The 23,423-nt window shown below is 37.3% G+C and overlaps 1 protein-coding gene across 1 annotated transcript in view; it reads left to right on the top strand.

Annotated features, from left to right (window-relative positions):
• GALNT2 (polypeptide N-acetylgalactosaminyltransferase 2) overlaps window positions 1-23,423 on the top strand; it is a 92,635-nt gene that overhangs the window by 45,416 nt on the left and 23,796 nt on the right. The window contains exons 2-7 of the mRNA XM_082303029.1: window positions 5,046-5,136; window positions 11,212-11,365; window positions 16,360-16,458; window positions 17,013-17,080; window positions 17,693-17,758; window positions 20,782-20,903. Coding sequence (XP_082159155.1) covers window positions 5,046-5,136; window positions 11,212-11,365; window positions 16,360-16,458; window positions 17,013-17,080; window positions 17,693-17,758; window positions 20,782-20,903 — 600 coding nt within the window. The remainder of the gene's footprint in view (window positions 1-5,045; window positions 5,137-11,211; window positions 11,366-16,359; window positions 16,459-17,012; window positions 17,081-17,692; window positions 17,759-20,781; window positions 20,904-23,423) is intronic.

Here is a 23,423-nt window from a genome sequence, read left to right as displayed (position 1 = left end):
TATAATGCCAAGTGCTGCTCCACGCAACATGGAAGTGCTTCTGAGTGTCTGGTCCCAAGTACATGGTCAGAACAAAAGTGTATGAAGTCCTGAGAGGAGCTGTCTTGCAGTGAGAGCACCCCTTCCAAAATGATCACTTCATTTGACTGATCTGTACTGCTGGATGCAGCACAGCCTTGTATTAGGCCAGCTGGATTAAATGAGGCTCTTTGAAGATGCTGCCAGTATATGCTTTTCTCTTGGAAAATCACTAGTAGAGGAAAATCTGTCTGCAGTAGTCCTTGCCTAAAAACAAGTTCTGAAATGGATATTAAGCCTTAATATGTTTTGTTCAACAAGGATACATTTCTCAATTATTTTCTCTGAATGTCCACCGGTCCAGGTAGCACATAACTCCCAGCCATCTCCTGTGCTCAAATGTTGCATGATGTTCATCATCTAGATTGCCTGTGAGAGGAATGGCTGGTATTGGGGGCACAGTCAGCTCCCACTTGAGGTATTTCCAACCTCAAGAGCTTTTCAGAGATCTGTGTTGACTTGCTACTTTTAAGGTCTGTGTGATATCTTAATGTATCTAAGGATGTTTCATGTTGGTAAGTTGTTCTCTTGATAGGAAGCCACTGTGGGGTTGAAATCTCTGCTATACTGAGATCTAGTTCGTAGCAGTTAAATGTCAAATCCGTGATACTTGAAACTATAATTAAAAGGAAGAAATGTATTGTGAGACAAAAATAGGAAAAACAGTAGTGGTTTTAAGTGTGGTTTTAATTTTTTTTTAATAGAAGCAATACCTAGGGACTTGGAACAGTTAAAAATTGGTTTTGATGCCAAATGAAATAACTGACAAAAAATTGTGTTGCAATGCTTGTAAGGAATATAATATTCAATGCATGCAAATATACCAAAACTAGAAGGGTAAGTGGTCTGGAAGATTCAAGTAATGGTAATGAAATTATCCACTAATGTACATGAGTGTATAATTGCAGCTTTCTAAACTCAAATTGAGTACTCTTAAATTTCTCATGGAATACGATGTCTTGTTGTATATATGTAGAAATGCTATAAAAATGTTTGAATCCTGCTTTGAATTTGAACTACCTCATTGTTTCCCTGCAGCAGAGCAGCTGCAAATGTGTAACTAATAATTTCCTGAAACAATTTTTTTGAGTTCAGTTCTCAGAAGTGGAGTTTGATGTTGCATTTTCAACATATTTCAAATTCAGTCTTCCAGGTAGTCTTAATGGAGTGAGTGAGTTGAGCAGGAAAAGAAAAGTGAGCAGTTAATAGCAAGGTTTGTCAGTAGATGGGGGCTTTCTGAGGCATGGAGACCTTATAGTATCCTGAAAGGAAAAAGTTGCTGCACTTCAGTGATTAATCAGCCTAAAAAAACATCCACCTCACCCTTAGTTTACTCAATTTACCATAACTAATTGTGCAAGGTCATTGCTGCAAGGAATGTTTTAACAAAATGTTAAGTAAATGTACGTCGCTTAGTTTCAGAGCTTTGGGAATAGCAAAGGTATTTAGATAATTGAATTTAAAAATTACATTTAATGTACATTTATTTGTTATGTTTAAAATATTACTGCAGTATTGTTGTAATATTGCCCAACAAATGGACTTGAAAGGTTGCAATTTTGTTTCTTTGCATGTCTTCTAGTACTGATTCAGAAATTAGTGAGAAGGAGTGGCATGATGTGTGAAATTAATAAATGCCAAATCCCTGCAACACATGCATTTTAGCTGGCGTGCGCTTATTTTCTTGTTGATATGTCCTGGCCTAAGAAAATAACTGCATGAACAATGACCACAAAGGTTTTATTATAGTGGTGTTCTGTGTAAATCTAATGAGTGGTTAATGTCTCTGGTATTTGGCAGCTACCTTTTTGTTTTCGATAACCTTAAAATGGTTTTCCTTGTGCATTTGCATACTCAGTTGTAACCTGATATTGCTGGCTCTTTTTAAGACTGTCAGGAAAATATTACTGTAAAGTGTTAACAGTATTTTAATATAGAAAAGTACAGTAGCCTTTTCAGTTTTTATTCATTAAATCTCCCTCTTGTGCTCTCACGATTAAAGAGCTGTGCCTCCTCTTAAGCAGTTTAAGTTGCTTTCAATCTTCCCTTAAGCTTAGCTTTCTGTATGAATGAATTTTGTCAGTGCCAGCATTGTTGTCTTCTACCAAGAAGATTACTCCTCAAAAGCAAGTGGCTTTTTAAGGTCACATTAGAAGCTGAGATTTTGTTTCACTCTAAGCAAGATGAAAAAGCTTAGAGCATTATGGTGTAGCCATCGCCACTCTGTCTGTGGTGATGGCAACATCATAATGCCATTTGACCATATGGCTGATTCCTGTATAGCACCAAATTAACATGCTGAAGCAATTTGCAGTCAGAGATGTAAAGAAACTGGTAGTATTCATGCCTATGGTTTTACAAACTGCTTTTATCTCTTTTTGTGCTCTCAAGTTCTTGCTAAACGGTATAACATTGTTTGCACCTGAAAGGTAGGGGTTTCCCACTTGTACTTTCCAAATTCTTAATTGAGTGAAAGTTAGTGCTTACAATGGAATATCAGTTTTAGCTGACTCGCTGATTTTAGAGAAGAAAACTGCCACAAAGTCCTAATCCGGGGCGCAAAGTTCAAGGTTAATATCCCTTAATGCTCCATTCTGCCCCATCACAATACTGTTTTATAAGGAGTCCTAGGAGGCAAGTTGAACATCCAACAATATGCAGTGTGGCAACTTCCATCCCGGCAGCTTGGCTCACCTCAGAATGTCTGAAGGCTGTACCAAGTAGTTTCCTGAAAGTGTCAAATTTGTAAGAATTCAAAATGGTATTTGACCGTAAGATTTCCGCATCTAACTTTGCCTTTGGTAGTTTGTTTATTTTATAAAAGTACAAAACACAACAGCAATAAAATCCAAAGTGAAAGAACTTGATAAATAATTATGCTCAATGGCATGTGTCCTTAGCTAGAAGGATTAATGGGAAGGCAAAGTTTTACCCTAAAGACTTAAAGGGAGGGGGACAATGAGGAAGCACTCGATAGTTTTTGTTTTGTTTAATTACAGGAGAAACCCTTGCATTATTGTTTTGATTGTTTAGCAGATGTTTTGCATTTATTTTTTAACTTGCGTATTTTTTAGACTCATTACAGTCATCTGGAATAGTGAAGAGCTTCATTGAATTTTGCAGCTACAGTTGATACTTGGACTTAAGTGTTTCTGTAGTGTTTTTAAAATGGTGCACAAAGCCAGATTTCACAAACTAGTGAAATACAACTTTCTCAAAACACAGAAAGCATCTGTTTCACTTGTGCTGGTGGGACTCAGTGCACAGTGACATATAACTTCTCTCATTAGTGTGAGTCAAACATTTTCTTGAAATGTATTGTGTGGTTTTGGGAGAGAGTGTTTTTGTGTTGGTGTGGGGGTTTTTTTGTTATTTTTATTGTTGTTGTCCTAAAGCTTTCTTTAAGCAGAGGTATCAATCGACCTCCACAAGGCCCAGTAGCCAAAAGTATGTACCAATATGGTGATATGTAGTATAAGACCCTGGTAAAATTCCTTCTCTCCAGGATCCTTGATGCATGATGCTATGAAAAGCATGCATTGGTAGCATTCATTTTTAAACTGATTTATAAAACCCTGTATTTCTCAGGGGGGGAAAAAGCATCTGTATTTAGTTTTAATTTTCAGTATTTTAGAAATCTGTTGACTTTTTTCAACGTATTTCTAAATATTAGTGCCCACTTAGCACTTAGATGCTTAAGCAGAATTTACATTGGAAAGTTCTGAGATGTCTGGGGACAAGCTGAAATGGTATCATTTGTGGTCAAAATGTTCCCGAGCATAAGTTTGGCCTGTTCCAACTACTTACTATTCCATCAAAGAACTCCCAGCTGTGGCTTAGGAGCTGGGACGGCAGAGACATTTTCCAGTATGCACTTCATAAACCAGCACCCTGCTCTGGAGACTGGCAGATTCCTATAAGAGATAAGAACTGTTCTGCACTGCTTGGCTTCAGGGCCTGGTAATGTTTTTAGGTGCACTTACAACACTACAGCTATACTAACCAGTATCTTCTTGCATGTTATAGTAAAGGTCTTGTCTTTAGCAGGATAGTGCCAATATAACTGGTTTTGTAAACGGGACTCCTTCGGTGCAGATTTAGAAAAGGGAACGGAATTTCTTTTGGCAAGTGTGCAAGAACAACAGAAGCTGATGGCACTTAAATCCTTTGGCTAAGTGTAGTGTGCAAATTGGCATACAGTCCATGCAGTTGCTAGTTCTTTCTTGTTTTAAAGTTAGCCTCTTCTCCACTTCTTCCAAATGCATAATGGGGTAATTCTGACATCATATTTTGTATTTTTGTGGTAATAAGAATGCAAAAAAGTGGTGGTTGTGGGTTTTTTTTTTCTTGGTTGAAATGAAAATGAGATTTACAGGTTCAGAATAAATGCTGGAAACTGGAGGAGGGCATTGATGAAACTCTTTGGCCCCCCCATCTAAATGGTTATAACATCAATATCTCTGGAATCACAAATCCAGCAGAATTGCCTGTGAAGCCTAGAATAAACTCTGATGAAATTAACTCATGAAAATATTTTGGAAGTATTTTTCCAATAGTAAGGCTGCCATTCTGGAAATAACTGCTAGATAACCTGATTTCTCTTTTCAAATAACTTTCTATCTAGGCTGTTCTTGCTAGAGCAAGGCTTTCTTCAGGTCTTGCTTAACCTTTTTGTCTTTGTAGCTCCTTGGAATATTACTGATTAAAAAAAAGAATTCCATCTTTCCTAATAGATTTCCTTTTTTTTTTTTTCTTCCAAAGAAGAATTTATGCAATTAACTGCAAAAGTCTGTCTCAATCTTTGTTCTGTTTTTCAAGTGATGGAAAAAATAATCATTGTTTCTCTTAAAATCCTTGTTTTCTTGGACCACTCTAAGTTTAAAATCTGGAAAACGTAGTTATTACTGTTTGCTTTGAATGCACAAAACTAAATTAAGATTATTTTAAAGATTATGTACTTTTTTCAGGAGGACCCAAATGATATCGACCCCAAAAGGAAAGAAGTGCGTGGCAATGATGGGGACGACAAGGCACAAAGTGTGGAGACACTCCCTCCAGGTATTGCAGTAACATTTGTTAGCCATAAAACATTTATCATTGAAAGCCATAAAACACTGCAGTTGTTCTGATTCTAAAAATTCTTTGTAGTTTGAAAGTGCTAGGATTATTTCAGCAACATGTACTTCTCTGTTCTTACAGCTTCAGCATCCTTAAATCTTACCTGTTTCACTGCTCCTTTGAGTTTAAAACGATAGGGAGTGTGGTTCTTTGCTAGTATGCTTGTATTGTCCTTCAATAGGTTTGAGATACTGTAAAAGCCTCTGGTGCAAAAGTAGTCCATTTCTCTCTGTGGATGATGCTGGCAGGCAACAGACAAGTCACCTTGGGACTGTTATTTTGACTGAAGATTCAGCCAAGGTTCATACTTTTTAGATTTTTTTCTAGCTTTTGATTTGGCAGATTTTCATAACTGTGCTGCTGGTGTGCTTTATTTTTTCTCATACTTGCTCAGTATTTGTCACATGCTGGAAAATGACAGAGCAACGTGATTTTTATTTTGTTTGAGTGAAATCCTCATGCCTTGAGGATGAGCTAGGAAAATTAAGTGTTACGGAATCTTCATTTCAGGTGAATGCTTTCATAAACTTCTTTTGCTGCTTAACTGTTTCACATCAATGAGATTTCATATATAGCTGCAATTCACATACTAAAGTGTAGAGAAAAATGAAAATTGAATTTGAATATTTTGCACAATTGAAGATGTTTAACATGTGAGAAGGACAGCTACTGATCAAATAGCATCACAGGTTTTGCTTCTCTTCTATTAATCCTCATGTTTTTCTTACAAATGTATCTTGGCCAAACATTTGAAATACTGTGAGTTCTTGCAGAAACAATTAACCAAGGCAAGCTTTCTTTTAAGCATATGGGAAATTGCACCCCCAGGAACATGTGAGGTATCATTTTTCTTTTTCAGTCATAGGCTCTCCAGGTACATATAAGCTCTTTGCTATTGACAGCTTTTTTCTGTATCCTTTGGCCTACCTTATCCCAGCTACTGTCTGGAGAAGGGAAATAGGGCTGGTTATGTATGTATACCTTTTTGGCAAAGTCTTTATTTTGTGTATGTATTGAAAAATAAATCCCAAAAAGCTGAAGAGCCTGGCTTATTTAACTTGGATTCTGGCAGATCTTTTCAAGTATTTGTTCTGCTTGACAGAACTGTCTACAAATTTTGTTACTGGGGTTAGATGAGCCAATTTTGCAACTTCCAGCTGTTCTTATTTCCCCTTTTTTGAATGTTTTTGTATTCTGGGCCAAACCTTGCCCAGTGGCCCTAAGTAGCCTGTTTGAGTATTAACAGAAGTGGGAAGTGTCACAGGTTGAAAGGGAGAGCTGTCAAGATGGAAGGGTTGAAACTAGAAGTAAGATTAAGTGTAAAGTAGAGCAGGACACGGCTTTTTTCATTTCATATGTCGGTTAGTAGTCTCTTATGGGCTGATGTAACAGACAGGAGAATTGTTACTGCAAAATAGTATCAGAGTCTGGAATCAAGCATCAAAGGCTTCACAGACAGAACTAGACACTCTTAAATCACTATTTTCTTTATTTTCAGTAAATATAGGCAAACTTCTGAATCCTTGTGGCAGATTTTCATAACTGTGAAGCTCGGTATTCACATTTCTGCAGATTCTTTGCATTGTTTTAAAGTAAAGTCATCAAATTTTAGGAGGGCTTTGGTTTGGAACTTTCTTACTTTTCCGCTCAGTTTAGTAGACCTATAATTTAGGTTTCAGCATAATGCAGCAGCATCTTTCAGAACTTCCTGGGATTAAGGAATTCTCTATTATCTTCATATTAAAAATTTTTTTATATGAAGATTGAACTGTTCAGTCAGAGTGTATCCATCCTTTGTCTTTTGGTAACTTTTTGATATGCTGCAAAAGTCTATTTTCTGTTCTGTGAAAATAGTGATATTAGCTCTTGAAAGACCAACCCTGGATGGTCTGCATGGATAACTAAACCAAAACTGTATAACCAGTTGCCTGTATTGACAGTAGTTCCAGCAGTTACTCAAGCACTTTTTTTGTTAGTTAATGAAGATTTGGAACCCCTTAATGCATGTAAGTAAAAAAAATTGTATTTATCACTTTTTATTTTTATTTTTAATCATGTTGCTTTTAGGCTGTATTGAGTCAGTAAGAGGGAATGCAAGCTATTTAGAGGATTTTGTATCCATCTATTCCAAGTCTTTGTTGCCTGCTGCTTGATTGCATACAGATTTATCTGCTCTGCTTTTTTCTTGTCTATCTCGCTTCAAGCTGCTCTTACTGTTATCTGACTTACTTCTAAGAGATCTGATTCCTACTGCACACAGCTGACAGAGTCTTTTGCTGGAGTCACACCCAGGCATTACCTCCTTCATGGTTCCTGAAGCCAAATTCTGTTCTTCTTTGGGCTGTCACTGCTTTTCACTAAACTTAGCCCTGTGAAGTGGTCTCCTTTCTTCTTAAACTTGATTTATTCTTTCCAGAGTAGTTTTGCATTTGCTGGTTTTAAAGTCTTGGAAAATGGTAAATGATACATTTTAAAGGATTTATATCAAGCTCAACTTGGATGGAAACTGGGACAAAAAGAAGCAGCTTCACTGGATTTCATATTTTCCTTGTTTGTGCTCAATTTCTTAGGCTTAGAACAGTTTGTAAAATAAACACATCATGTCAAAACCAAATTTAGTACTGCAGCATAATCTGGTTCCAGGGTCTTAGTTCAGTGATTGGGGTTTGGTTTTTTACTTTTATGCCTCAATTTTACTCTGGTAGCAAATTCTGCAGTTCACTTAGTGTTGTTTAAAAGACTATTTTATTGTCATCTTAGGTTTCACTATACGTAAATACATTTTCTTGAATTTGAAGTTACCATTTTACCTAACTTAAGTTTGACATAATGTGGCTGCATTTTCTGATATTCATTGCGCCTGATGAAGTCATTGAAATGTAGGAAACTATAAAGCCATCTAACTCCCCGGGAGAAATTCATGCTTCTTTTTGTGTACCCTAGGGAAGCATATAACAAAAATTGTATCTATTATTGGAAAAGGTTTGTTAAACGACTTTAAAATTTAGTTGAAGATTCAGAAAGGCAAGTATGGGGAGAAATAAGATAGAATTAGGTTGTGAGCTGTAAAACCTGCCTGCAGAGGCACATGGCAGCACAAAGGAGCACATGGCAGCACAGAGAGGCTTGTGTCCGCGGAACCCTGGGGGGAGGAGGTGTCACACGGCAGACCCCTATGAGTGAGCAGTGAGTGATCACCCCATAGAAGAACATTGAGAAAGTGGCAACACAGGATAGGTAACGCCATGTAAGGAAATTCTGTGCCCTATAAAAGTGTTTAAAACCAACTCACTCCTTTGAACAAACGATCCCGATTCCCTGCCGGTCTGGGTCTGTCATTCAATTGCTGACAGGCAAGCCTTTCAGCAAAAGTAAGGCTGGATGGTTTAGTTGGCTTTGGATCAGCCTTTCACTTTCCAGTAGTTAACTTGAACCTTTGTCATGTAAATGTGTGGACAGCCCATGACACATATTGTATTCATAAGGAACACAACATGTTTAAGAGCAATGTTTGTGACAGCATCACTCATACCACTGACGAGATGTCCTCATGATCTCTTGTGTTTTAGCTGCTCTTTCCAGTGGAAGGAAGGCAGCTGGGGGAGTGGTTGTGGCTGGCACTCCTGAAATGAGCATAGCTTTAAAATCCATTCAAAATCAAGAGTGCTTGAAAGTTGAAAATCTATATAAATGTGTTTAAGTGTACATTATATTTTGTAAAATGTTTACTCTAAAATCACTAAAATCTTTATTTTTAGGCCAGAAAAATGGTGACCTTACATGTCCAGTATTTCAGAAAATATTAATCAAGTGTTTCAGATTGAACATGTATTATAAATTAGAAGCAAGGGTGATGATATAGTTTAGTTACCAAGGAGGTTGCAGAAGCTTTGGGAAATGCTGAGGGAGAGAACTGTATGGGGGAGATGATTTTGTGATTTGTTTCTTCCGGTTTCTTCAATCAAGCTGGTCTTGCATTTTGTGTAGTTTTGTCACAAGTGAGGTTTGGTGTAATTTTTCTAAATAACTGTATTGCGGTATTTGTAGCATGGTAGCTGGCTGAGGTGTAAAATTGTTATGAATTAAGTTCCTGGAAATATTTTGAAGAAAGAACTTGAAAGGCTAAGAAAAGCTTTTGTCAGTCTGTGGGCTACCAACAACAGCTGGCAAGTTTCCTTTTCAGAGTTCTGTCAGTGATGCGAATTTTAAAATCTGTATTTCTCCCTCTAGTTATTTTCTTATAGTTTCCCTTCTGGGCTGCTTCAAGAAGTGCCTATTAAATGTTCTGCAGTCTGTTTTTGTTTAACACTCTAGTTCTGGCTTCTGTGTTGAGTGCATGTATGCGTTTTAACTTCTTTAGGATGATAATTCAGATATAAAAAATAGTTGCTTAGTATTGACTAGCTAACTCTCAAACCAGTAATCCAAAAGCATGGGGCCATCTTTCTTTATTCTCTTGGAAGTTTCTTAAAAACATACAAAAAGACCTCAAACCACCTCCCTCTCAACTTTGCTACTTTTTCCCCTACTATCTGATAACTAAATCACACCTTGGAGTCCAAGTTGCTTTTGTAGATTAGTTCCTTGGATGACCTTGAGATTTTGTAATCAAGTTGTTGGTATTTGTCTGCTTTAACAAAGAACAGTTATTTTTGTTTAATGATAGGAAGTGTTCTTTCATTATCAGAGTCTAGCAGGAGGTAATGTGCTGTAGTTGGTGCGTAGCTTATGGCTAAAAAACTGTAAATGAATGAGGCCTGCCTTAGTTTCCATGCTGTTCTGGTTGAGAGACAAACCAAAGGCAAACCTTGGAAAATCTGAGCAACCTGTAACTCTTGTTAACAGCTGGTAGAGTAGTATTCCCTGTATGCATATCAGCTTAATTTAGGATATGCCTGAACTATAATACTCCTCCTGCACTTGGAGTGACATCTCTGCAACCTTCTGCTTACTGTACTTAACTGAAAGTACCTCAAAAACTTCATGTGTTAATTATGAAAACAATGACTTGTCCTCTTGTCTGTAATAAACAGTGACACCAAAAGACAGTTTTTGCTTTGTATCTTTTATTAATGCCAGTGGCATGTTGCTTCACCACAACTTGCTTGGAAGAAATTCTCATACCACATCTGTGTTTAAATGAAGACTGTGTTGCATTAGGACTTGCCCTCTGATTTTGAGTTAAATGTGGTATAAAATTGCTAATAGATGGCATAGCTTTGTCTGTCAATAGTAAAAAGAGTCAGTGTTCAACTAGGGGTAAAAACTGGTAGTTTTAAGATACTTGGTAAATATCATGCTGTTGTTTTACACCTGAAAATGGTGGGAGTCCTGAAGTTTTGTTCCTAGGGGCTGGATGTTAATCTGCCTTTCTGTGCGAGTGCCACAAGCAGTTGCATAGTAACAGAGTCTGTGTTAAAGAGGGATTAATCTGAATCGGGTCTGGTCATCAAGGAGGTTGCAGTTGGGTAATATTGGAGAGTGACCTAGTGCTCTGCCTACATGAATTTGCTGTTCTATGAGAATAATATTTTCTTGTATTTCTAAAAGGCCTGTTTCTCAAATGGTTTGATTATAACTGGCTGTGTTATTATTTACATAATGAGACAAATTAAATTATAATGTCTTTGAAGTCTGGACTGGATCTTTAGAAAACTTTGTAGCCAGATGATGTGATATTTTACTGCCTGTTGACCTGTGGATGTTTGTTTTTTTTTTTAAATGGCAATTTTGGTGGGTGGAGTTAAAAAACCCCAACACATAAAGTGGACAAGATGAAACATTGTCTGGTGATTACTTGGATAAACTGAGATCTATTGTTCAGTTTGATACTAATTTGCAGTATATTCTAGACAAATTTAATATGCAGAAGTGAGTTTTGATGTTACACTGTTAACAATACTGTTGAAGTTTAATTACTTAATTAAATATTTCATCAATTGTGATTGGATTACTAAATGCTGTTCCTTAAATCATGAATATTAAACCAGATATTTTCCTGTTTTTCAACTGTAGGAAAAGTTCGGTGGCAAGACTTTGATCAAGACGCCTACGTTGGCGCTACCGTGGTGCGATCCGGTCAGGATCCATATGCACGGAATAAGTTCAATCAGGTGGAAAGTGACAAACTGCGAATGGACCGAAGCATTCCTGACACTAGGCATGATCAGTAAGTGCCAAACTGAGCCATGTTGGCTTGGATTAGGCTTCTGTATTTATTGCTTTTGAGCTGCTTTTTCTGAAGCAGGAATTCTCCAGCTTTAGAAAGGACAGTAACAGTAAACTCACTGATCCTTGGACAGTGGTTTAAAGAACAATAAACCTTATTCAAGTTTTCTGTTCCCATTACTTCCATCAGTGTGTGTTATATATCCAAACTGGTGCTGCATTTCAGTCTCTTTTTGTTCCTGTTTATCTGATGGCATTTCTTGTTTCCTACATTTGTGAGTCTCTCTCACAGTGAGGATGATCAAACAGTGGAGCAGGTTGCCCAGAGAGGATGTGAGGTTTCCAGGCTTAAGGATATTCAAAGCCCAATGCACAGCCTGCTGTAGTGGGCACTGCTTTGAGGGAATTTGGGCTCAGAGATCTCCAGGGCCACTTTGGATCTCAGTCACTTTGTGATTGTTTGTATGTGATGATTGTCAACCCTAAATCTAAAGGAATCGGTTTATGCATACCCTGGTAAACATAGGATGGAATTATACTTCAGGCTGCTTGTGTAGTTTCAGGAAACAGTACACTTCACAGTAAGGAAGGATATTATTTGCTACTGGTTAGAGAAGACCTTCATTTTGAAAAGGATTTAATAACTTGCACAAGTCTTGCTTAAAAAAAAAATGCTCATTAGGGCTTTGTAACTTAAAAATACAAACCCAAGTTTGGTTTGGTTTTAAAAACTAGGGAAGCTAGTCTTGAAACATAAAATTAGCCAACCTTGTGTAGTTAATTTGCCTAACTAATTCTTCAGTTAGGATGAATGTACATTCACAGTTTTGTAAATAGAAGAAGCTGGAAAAGAAACTGGAAGAGGAGAGAGAAAAGGAAGGCTCCTGTTTTTCTCCCATAAAGCTCTTTAATCAGAAATGGCATCGTGAAGAAAATTTGTGTAAGAACTCACTGTCATTTTTGAAATCCATTGTATAATAGCATGGGTTTACGTTTCTTTATGCAAAGTATTTGTAGATGGAGTAAAGCAAGTAATTTGTTGTTAATTGAATGTCAAAGGAGGAAGAATCTGGTGTTTTGCTTGTTAACAAGAAAGCAGTGAAAAGCATGATGCCTGTGGTGTTGTACTGAGGAGTTTAAAATTACTTTTGAATTTTCTTCATAGCATATACTTTTTTTTCCCCACAAGAAATCTAACTTTTCAGATCAGATATTCTTTTCCATGAGATCAAACTCAGCTACCAACTTTTAGAACTTTCTGTGATTCAGATATGCTGAATTTGGAATTTTTTAGATACCTAATAACCGGGGGGGGGTGAGAGAGGAGGGTGGATGTGTGTCTAACAGACAAAGGCTGTTCTTTGAGAATAACTTAAATGAGAGATGTCTGGAGATAAATTATATTACCATGGCCATGTTTCTTTTAACTGTTAGTCTTGTGATTATATGCTGACTTGCTTAAGTGTTTTCACTAAATGGAGATGGAAAAGAACCCAGAGAGAGTGTTGTTTCTGGGGAAGGACTATATCTGAGCTGGGATTATTCTTAGACTTTGCCATGGAACAGATTTAAGTGCCCATCAGTCTGTGAATAGTCATCTTTTAAAGAAAAAAACCAACCAAACAGAAAAACAAACTGAAGCAATCATTCTTACAAGCTGTCTTTAATGAGTTTCCTGCCATGTTACATTTAATTTTCCTTCTGTTTTGGGAAGAACTTTCACTGCAGAAGCTGAAAAAGCTGCATGAAATTATTTGTTTGGGAACTGTGCAATGAAAAGAACAAAAGCAATAGCCATAGGAAGAAGAATATCTGAGCATGTGACACTTGGAAGCATGTTAGTTGCTAATCAAATTGGAGACAACTGGGTTGAGATTTAATATCTCTTGTGGAGCTGTTGCAATCTTCTTTAAGGAAAGAAAACTGGATGAGGAAATACTTTTTCTTCTTAAGTAACTTGTTATTAATTATATTGATGTGCCTAAGAGGCTGTTTGTCTTTAAAGAAGTTACATAGCAATATTTTTTAATTGCTGAAATTGTCTAGACTGTTTAGAAGCAGTTTATCAGGATTCTGCATTAGATATGTAGATGTGTGTAATTACACATCTCTTAATACTCTATCGTTTAGTCTTTTTTTACATCATGCAAACTTTTACTAACATGAAGACCAAAGACTTCCACTTGCTTTTTGTAGAAAAAACTGGACTGGTACTGCCTGCAGTACCAGAAAACACTTTTGGTTCACCTGTTTTAGCTGCTTGCCTTTGTTTTAAGCAAAAGGAAGAAGGGAGAAACATAAGCAGAGAGAACTCTGAGCAGGAACATGGATTCTCACTCCAGCTGATGCTTCCAACTACTGCTTTCAACAACCCTGAGAAACCTCTGGGTTTCCTTTCATTTCATGGTAGATTTTGGAGATCCAGAATGTGACAAGTGAGTGTCACAGTTGTAATAGGAAACTCAAAGAGCTGTCTTCCTGTCAGTGTAAAATAGTTTCTCAAGTGGGATGAAGGATGAAATACACCATGTTTTTTGTGGATCAATGTTCCCCATTTATGCTTTGGACCAGTGATTTCTGATCACATCTCCTAATTGATGTGTTGTAATGATTTTTAAGAATTACTGTTAAGTACTATAGCTTCACTAAGCTGTGTTTTCTTTCTCATTTGGCACCTATTAGGAGTTTCTGACCTCACACTCAAGTTTTATTCTTAAGTAGAGAAGAAACAAACTTTCTTGTGTCTTTGGTACCTGTTGAAGTGAATGTTCTTCTTGCACTGGTTAAAATGTGTATTTCTGTCAAAAAGTGGTTTCAAACAAATCATAGAGGTTTTGGGAAAAATTGTTAATTAAATGAACTAGTCCAAATCTCTGGGGGAAAGGATGTACTGATTTTAATGACCTATGCTAAACATTGAAGGTCTCGATTGAAGTTTGCAGTTCAGGTTCTATCTTCACTAAATGTATTTTCTTATTCTGCATGTAAAAATTGAAGTGCTGCATCTTGAGGAGACAAAGTTTAATCTCCATGCCAAAAATAATGACACTGTTTCTTTGTTTTGAATTTAAACTGTGGCCCTGTTTACACAGCAGAATAGGAGGAAGAGTGATGATACTGAGTCAGTCAAAGCGGGGATTTATGAAGAGCTGAAACCAGTAATACTTGGTGAAACATTCCTCCAGTTTTATTTGGAAATCTAGAAGTCTTATTTCTCCCTCAGAAATATACAGTAGTGCTCCTCAGTTTTCTTAAAACTGAGAGGCTTCATTTTCTTGAGTAATTCCCCCTATATGTACTCTGGCTCAAGTGCTCTCTTTTGCAAATAGATCAATATAAGTTTAATGTGACTTTTTAATTATTCTAATGCAAGTGCTTCATGGGATAAATGCAGCCCTGTCCACTGTGAGTAATTTGAAAGTTAGCAGAATAAAGAATATCTTCTTTGGCACTGCAGGCTTTGGAGTATAATAATTGCATGTCTTTTAGCTGTCTACATGAGTTGCCAGAAGCTCATGCTGGAGAAGCTGCTCTTTGTTTTTCAGGAATGCATCGGCATTTGAGATTTATGCATTCCACGCTGGGCGCTAGTGACAAAGCCATCTTGTATGCCCACTGCAAAGCCAGAGATGGCCCTGCTAATCTGACACAACAGTTGTAGGCTTGGCATAGACTCTGTTTTTGTTCAGAGCCTAGTGAGGTCACTGCAGCATGATAATGTTTTGTTTCATGCAGGCACTAATGTGTGTGGCACTATGGGTGTGTTGTATCAAAAACACCACAGGTTTTTGGGATTTTGTAGGGTGGGCAAGGGCAAGAAGCACATTTCTGCTTGCTCTCTGATTCCAAGAGGTTGAAGGTTGCATGGTTTATGGTGCATGTTGCAGATCTTTAATCAGGTTAAAGATTAGAGTGGGCTTTTATACAGGCAGAGGCCTAGTTTTAGAAGTGTGGGTGGCAAACTTCTCTTAAAAACTAGTCGGGTTAACACTGCACAGAGTACAGAAATTGAATTGCTGAAATAAGTGCTGAAATCAATTGCTGAATTTGCTACAGGTGTATGCTAGCTGGGTTTATTCCCTCTGAAGACAATTAGGTCTGTTAAAACTCTACCCTTAATTAAAGGATATGGAAGAAATACATCACTGGTGTGTGTCCCTGCACAAATGGCAATCAGTATCATGACTTATCACACTGTAATGCTTTTGGCATAAACTCAATATACATTGTTTTCTTGTACTGTTAGTTTCTAATACAATGAGAGCAGTGTCTTTTTTGGGTTTATTTTATTGGATTAAATAGCTTAACTGTATGTAGTCCTGAAGGAAGCATTTTGGAATTGCCTTCTTTTTGCTTATTATATTAATCTCAGATTTCTAGAGGTGATGTTGACATAGATGGAATATTTCATTATCTTTATGGTTTGGAGGGATATGGTTCTGTGTTTAGTTGGCTCAGCATTGTCACAGCTAGCTCTGTTTTTCAAATTCTGAATGTTATGAGCCTAACAAGTTCTCATTAGAATAGAAAACTAGTGTTATCTATGAACAAGTCCAGGATGTTACAGGAGCTTTAAAAGTAAAGGGAGAAGTGGACATGTGCTGTTCTAAAGAAGAAACACCTGGTAGCCTGTGAACATGTGCATTTTTGTTGAAAATATGCTTATTTCCTTATATGTATTGAATGCTTTTAGTGTAAAAGGGCTCTGGTTTCATATTCAACTGCACAAAAGACATTTGACATAGTGCAATGATGATGGTCTGGTGACTTTTTTGAACCTGCCCGTGTCTGCCACTGACTTTTTAGGCTTTTGTATGCTAAGACAGCTACCAAAAGTGTCAAAAGACACGTTGATTACATTCTCACTTGAAAACAAGGTATTTCATTCTTCCTAGTCTGAGTTTAATAGATAAATACTTTGCAATGAAGGCGGTCTGCCAAGCCTGAGATGTAAAAATTGCATTGAAATTGATGACAAGGTATTATTTCTTTCAGGTGTCAACGGAAACAATGGCGGATAGATTTGCCAGCCACTAGTGTGGTGATCACCTTTCATAACGAGGCAAGATCTGCTTTGCTTCGAACTGTTGTCAGGTATGCATAAGAGAGCCTAATTTTTCTCTAAAGGCCATTCATTTCTGTCAGATAACAGCTTATGATAAGAAAGGGAAGTAACAACCCATTATGTTCTTCTGAACTATTTGCAGAGGAAAAGATGAGTCTTAATTTCATTGAGATCTTCAGTTCTTACATTCTGAAATAGTGATGTTAAACAAAATTGCTCACCTTAACTAAAATGCATGAAGTGTGGGACCAATTACTAGATGATGTTTGGAAGATAGCCATTTCAAGGAAAAGTCAGGGTAGATGGATTCCCAGGTGATATTTGACTCAAAGATATCTGCAAAAGTTCCATGTTAGATATTTCTAATGCACTGATTTCTGGAAGCTGGAATAGTGGGTGTGGGGGAGGCAGGGAGGAAGGAGCACACAAAATTATACATGTGCCTCTTCATGCCTTCTGTAAGCTGTTGTTGAAAGTAACATCCTGGGCTAGGTTCTACTGCAGCTTAACAAAGTAACTGCTTTTATGACATCATTATGGAAAATTAATACTGCGTAAATGGTTTTGTTTTGGTCTGTTTCAGTGTCCTTAAAAAAAGTCCATCACATCTTATTAAGGAAATCATACTGGTGGATGACTACAGTAATGATCGTAAGTACTTTTACAGGGTCCTACCTTACTGTGCTTATTCTGGTAAGATTTCCTGTAGATGCTGATAGGTGACTCAGTTGAGACTAGGACACACAAATAGGAGTTTGAAGACACTCAGCCAAAACCAGATTTTTAACTCTTCCATATCTGTCATTGTGGAAAAGTGAAGTTTCTATAAATATTTCAGGTATATCTTATTATTTCCTGTTAGCTGAAGGACTAGAGTGTATCTTTTAAAAGAGCCTTTTCATAGTGTGTTATCTTAAGTAAAAATAAAACTCATGGTGCTTGCAACAAATATTTTTGTAGTGCTGTTTTAAATGAATGCCTGTCTCCATCAGTCTCTTGGAAAAATTCTTACTGAATCCAAAAGAAGTCGATGTCTTGTAGGTATTAGGGTATAATGATACAAGTCTAAACAATGGACATGGACCTCAGAGTAATATTTCTAAGAAGAAACAAATGTTTATATTTGCATTAATTAATATCTGCATTAATTGCGGCTTTTCTTTGAAAACAGCCTCTCTTCTGGTATACAGTGTTGGATGTCAAACTGCTTCTCATCACTTTTTTTTTTAATTTTTAAATTTATTATTGTTTTATTTTCTAAAGCTGATGATGGTGCTCTCTTGGGAAAAATTGAAAAAGTACGGGTCCTTCGAAATGATCGACGAGAAGGTAGGCTTAATTTTAGGAAAGTAAGATGCAAATTCCACTGTGCTGCCTTATCTGTTAGTTTTCATCAAGTCTTTTAAAGGAACATTCTGCCTAACATTCCTTATTGGAAAAGATTTTCACTTTATAAACATACTAGTAGAAGGAATAAAAAAAGTATTTGTGCAGGTAAAAACAGTAATTGTGATTGTTTCCATGTTGTTGTGTGCACAATTGCCTGTTGTTGGCTTTTACAGTGAAAGCTTCCTTCAGGAATTGCGTTTAATCTTCAACTTTCCTTTCTCTTACCACACTGAATCCTTAGTTAAGCTACTTCCACTGTACACAAGGTCCCACTGTAAAATGGATCTGTGTTTGAAATAATGCAGCTTAAAAATAGCCCTCTTTTTTTGCTGGTTCCCTTATTAGATATCATTTTAAGGATTTAGTTGATGGACAGCCTGACAAACAATTTGTTTTGACTTAAGAGGGTTTGAGCAGCCAGGAGGGCTGGGACCAAGTATGCTGGTTTTGCTGAAGCCAGTGTGCCCTGTAACAAATTTGTCTTATATTTTTGTTTTCTTCTCTGTTGCTTTGTAAATTATGGTCTCACATCACTGAGCCCTTCAGTCAGCAGTTTCCTGACAGTGGAATTTAGAGTATTAGATACAGGCAACTGGTGTTCTACAGCTGTTTGAAATAATAAATGAGATTTGACAGTTGAAATAGCTGACTGAATTAGCAGATATGTGCTTGCTAATTTTTATAAGCACTGTTTCTTCTAGACTGCCAGCCTAGCCTGGGGAGGAGCTGGAATCATTGGATTGTCAGGACCTGGAAATACCATGTACAAAACCTATGTTGTCCCATAATTAAAGTTATTGCAATAACTGATGGGTTCTTAGTGTTTAAATATTCTGTTTGGAATATACTTGTGAACAAAGGCTTATTAGGAAAGCAGATCTTTTGACTTGCCATGGTTGCCAGATTCTAAGTAAATTAATGTCGTTTTTCAGAGCATCACTTGAAGATGGAGATAGTAGTAAGGGAATAAATGGAATGAAGTAACACCTTTTGATGTTTGTTTTTTTTAGTAATTATAAATACTAATTTGTAATGCATATACAAATACATACTTAAGAATGTGCATCAGTTTATCTTAAAATTAATTTGACAAATCTACTATGTCAGAAAAACCCAACTGTTTGCAGATTGAAAACAGACTATTAGTTTACTTTGTATGTTTGTGAGATTAAGATTAAATATTACACATATAGATGAAAATTTAAGAGAATCAGTGAAATTAACCAATGTGTAGGATGCTAAGAGTAACTCAGTAATATGAAGAATAGAGGAAAGCAGTGTGTTTTAAAACAAAAGTTGAAGTAAAGGGATGGTGTCAGTGGAGGGGATGATGTTAACTGCCTTTCTTTCAGAAATAAATATTAGTAGCTTTTAGTCTCATCTGTAGTCTCAGTTGTTATGGGAACAGATGTGTTTGAGGGTGTGGTAGTCTACAGAATAAATGTTCAGTGGAACTTTTTCAGCTCTATTCATAGTAAGCCCGAGTATGATTGTGGAGGACTCAATGACCAAAGTGCTCACCTCCATTTTTTTGCCACTAAATCTGAAATCAGAAACACTATTGTGTGTTTTCTATAGAAGTAGGGTAAGACAGTAGGTTCTACAACAATGTTATTTAGAAATAATAAGCTCTGGGAGGAGGAATTGAAAAGTTAAAAAAAGTAGAGCCATAGTGCTTGAGGAATGGTTTGATGTGGAAAAAACAGAACAGATTGAAAGGCTGGAATTAGGGCAATAGTGCAAAGTCACTGAGGTACAGTTAGATGTCAGTATGCCACAGATCAAAGGTAAAATGTTGGAGAGCCATAGCACAGTGCATATCTGGAACTGTGAAGTGCCCACACTTGAAATAAGAGATAGGAAAACGATCTTGAATGGGCTGTTGCTGAATGTTGGTCAGAGCAAACAAGCTCTTCTTCTTAAGCATCTTGTATTCTGTTGGCATAGTCATATTTTGCATATTTATTTTGTAAAGGGAGAGGTAAGTAACAGGCTTGACTCTTAGTGTTTCAGTTAGGGGGGAAAAATGCCCAAACAAACCAGAATAGATTTAGTGGGAAACAATGGAGAAAGAAAAAGGAAAAAAAAAAGACCTGTTTTTGGTCTCATGTGACAAAAAGAAATCAATGAATTTTTGAATAGTAGTAGAAAAAAGTAGGGAGGAAATTTGCAAAGTAATGGGAGGAAGCTTGCTATGTGTGTGTGTATAGCAAGGACTTTAAGGAATGGTGAGGTCATCCTATGAGCAAATATTAAAACAGGAGGAAGAAAAGGGTAAATCAGTGAGGGTATCTATGTAATCGAGACATAGAGATGAGAAGAACCTTTTGGTTTTACCAGAACTTTCCTCTTAAAGATATCTATTAAAAACAAACAAACCAAAAACAAGCTACAAAACAAGAGAATTGCTGTAATCACAGAGGAAAAAACAGTTCAAATGGGTTGGGGTAAGGCTCTCAGATGGGAATTAATGAAGCATGGCTATTTCTAGAAGGAGTTCATAGAAGAATGGACAGACTCTGGTAAGAACTAAAATGGAGGGGGGAAAAAACTGGGGAAGATAAGTTAATGATGGTGCTTTCCTCAGTTGCTTAGTAGAACTGTAGGAGATGTATTTGTTTTCAGGGCCTATCTTAAGTAAGATTTATCAGTATAAATACTACTTAGAGTGATGCAGACGCATCTGTACTTGTATATCATTTGTTTTGAAAAGGTACTTTTCTTCTGCTTAAATCAGAGGAAACCTGTACCACGCAGTAGGTTGAGCGCTTGCAGGCTGTTTGGTGTGAAGTCATTTCACTGAATTCATAATCAGCATCTGATTTTGATAATGGAGCTTGTGTATTTGCCCTGTCTGAGTTAGAGTAATTTAACTAATTACTAACTGGGAATGCAATAGTTTCTCACTACTGTTGATTGTTTTTCTCAGGAAGTGCTTAAAACTTCTTGTCTTTACTTCTCAGGCCTGATGCGCTCCCGTGTCAGAGGGGCAGATGCAGCACAAGCGAAAGTGTTGACCTTCCTGGATAGTCACTGTGAGTGCAATGAACACTGGCTGGAACCGCTTTTGGAAAGAGTAGCTGAGGTTAGTAAAGAGTTCTAACGCAATTTCCTGAAGAAGCAGCTTTTAAATTTTAAAGCCATCTGGTTTATACTAGATTAATTTTATTCATTTTTCTAAGGAAGCTTTTTCCCCTGATTTAAGATGATGGAGATGATTGGAGTGTTCTGTGATTAAATGAACAAAACTATGTTTTAATCTGTGAACACAGGCACATAAAATCTGAATATTTATTATTATCTTTGCAAGCAATTCAAATATATGCTTCCTTCGTTCTTTGGGGACCACCTTAGTAAACTGAAAATCTTTAGTGCAAGGTATGATTCTCCTCTACCAGTATCATCTTGGTGTGATTCAGTTTACCTGAATCTTTATGCTTCATTAAGATTCAGTGTGATAGTAGGAGCGAGGATGACTTGTGAAACCAAAATTCTCATGGAAACTAGCAGGAACTAGAGGCTCAGCATCTATGAAGAGGATGCTTAGTCTGTCTCCTGGAAAAGCAATTGAGAGTGAAAGTATACTGTTTTCTCCAGGGGTTGGTTATACTTGTTAACTTGCTCTGGAAGAACTCAGTTGAAGTGGAAATTGAATGAAGTGTGATTCCAAAAAAGCACTGAGGAATACTCAAGACAACAGGGTTTTTATTCTTCCTTAATTGCATTCCCTTTCTGGAAAGCTAGTCTTCCAGGAAAGGTTTGGTTCCAAAATGCTCCTGATCAAAATGATTTTGCTAAGCTACTCTGGTTATGCCCAGTTCTTCACTTATCCACCTTACGCTTTCCTTTGCATTTCCCCCCAAAAACAGAAAGGGGGAGAGAGAAGGAAGAAAACCCCATATACTCAGTATGCCAATGAAGAAGCTATCAATTGATGACTGATTTTTTTTTTTTTATTCTACTTGGTTCCATGATGCTTTTAGAATCATAAAATCATATAGGTTGGAAATGACATTTAAGATCGTTGAGTCCAACTGTTACGTGAGCACCTGCCAAGCCCATTATTAAACCATGTCCCTGCAGTGCCACATCTACACACCCCTTAAATACCTCCAGGGATGGTCACTCCCCCACTTCCCTGGGCAGTCTGTTCCAATGTTTGACCACTCTTTCAGTGAAGAAATTTTTCCTAATGTGTATTCCAAACCTCCCTGTAACTTGAGGCTATTTCCTCTTTCCTATGCTTGTTTCTTGTAGGAAGAGACTGATTCCCCACCTTGTTACAACCTCCTGTGAGGTAGTTGTACAGTTGTATGCTCTCCTCTGAGCCTCCTTTCTCCTGGCTAAACACCCTCAGCTCCTCCTCAAAAGGCTTGTGTTCCAGACCCTTCACCATCTCTGTTACCCTTCTCTGGACACACCCCAGCACCTTAAAGTCTTTTTTTGGACTGAAGAGCCCAGAACTGGACACAGGATTTGAGATGTGGCCTCAGCAGTGCCAAATACAAAGGGATGATCATTGCTCTGGTCCTGCTGGCCGTACTATTGCTGATCCAGGCCAGGATGCCACTGACCTGGGTGCACACTGGGTCATGTTTAGCTGCTGTCAGTCAGCATCCCCAAACCTGTAGCATCGCATGAAATTGTGACCCAAGTGCAGAACCTGGCACTTCACCTTGTTGAACCTCATACAATTGGCCACAGCCTGTTATATTTACTGGGTATTTCAGAAGTACTGCAAGTTGCCCAAGATGCATCAGCAGCTGAAATCCTGTTTTAGAGTAGAAATAACTAAACCTGGATACTATTAAAGTACCTAGAGCCTACAAAGCCTGTGAGCATGAGTAACATAGCACTTCCTCCTATTTTTGTACCCACCTAAAGTGTTGCAGCCTCAGAAGGGTTGGAGGAATTTTTCTGTAAGTATTAACTAGGGAAATAAACTTGAAGGCATTAAATATATCTCAGAAAGAAGTGGATGGAGAATGCTTGCTGCTAAAGCACTAACGAGTTCTAGGATATGGGAACCGTTTTCAGACCTTTTGCATTTGAAGCATCTATTTATTCAAGAAATCAGAAGAGAGGTGGTGGTTTTGGTCAGCAAAACCCTGCATTTGGTAAGACAGTTACTTAGTCATTTTCCCGTTTCTCTTGTGTATGACTTTTTGCAGGGCTCATACTCATTTATCTTGCTGAAACTGATATGGAATTTGAAAAAGTGTTACCTTTCCATCATAACAGAATGTAAAGCCTCTTATTAAATTGCTGGCAATTTGTGAAGATCCAGCATTGCATGGGGTGTATTTGGTTGGAGAAGCTGGCACGTATTTTGCTTTTTGTGGCAGCTACTTTTTAGTAGCATGTGAATTATTAGATCCTTCAAAACCCACTCCTTCCAATTGTCACCATAATACACACTAATTGTGTGCCAGTGAATAGTTTTCAGCTGTATGAATATATTTTTCCATTCTTAAAAGATTGCTGAAGTGTTAAATAAATAATGAATATAGAGTTCCAGTTGATTTTCATCTGCAAAGCTTTCCAGCCAACAGGTATGAGGATTGAAAAAGCAGCTTCTAAGCTTTCTGGTTGTTCAGACAATTAA

The sequence above is a fragment of the Coloeus monedula genome (genome assembly GCF_965178545.1).
Source record: "Coloeus monedula genome assembly, chromosome: 2".
NCBI lineage: Eukaryota > Metazoa > Chordata > Aves > Passeriformes > Corvidae > Coloeus > Coloeus monedula.
Note: the sequence above shows the minus strand (reverse complement) of the source record. Positions and strands in the feature narration are given on the sequence as shown.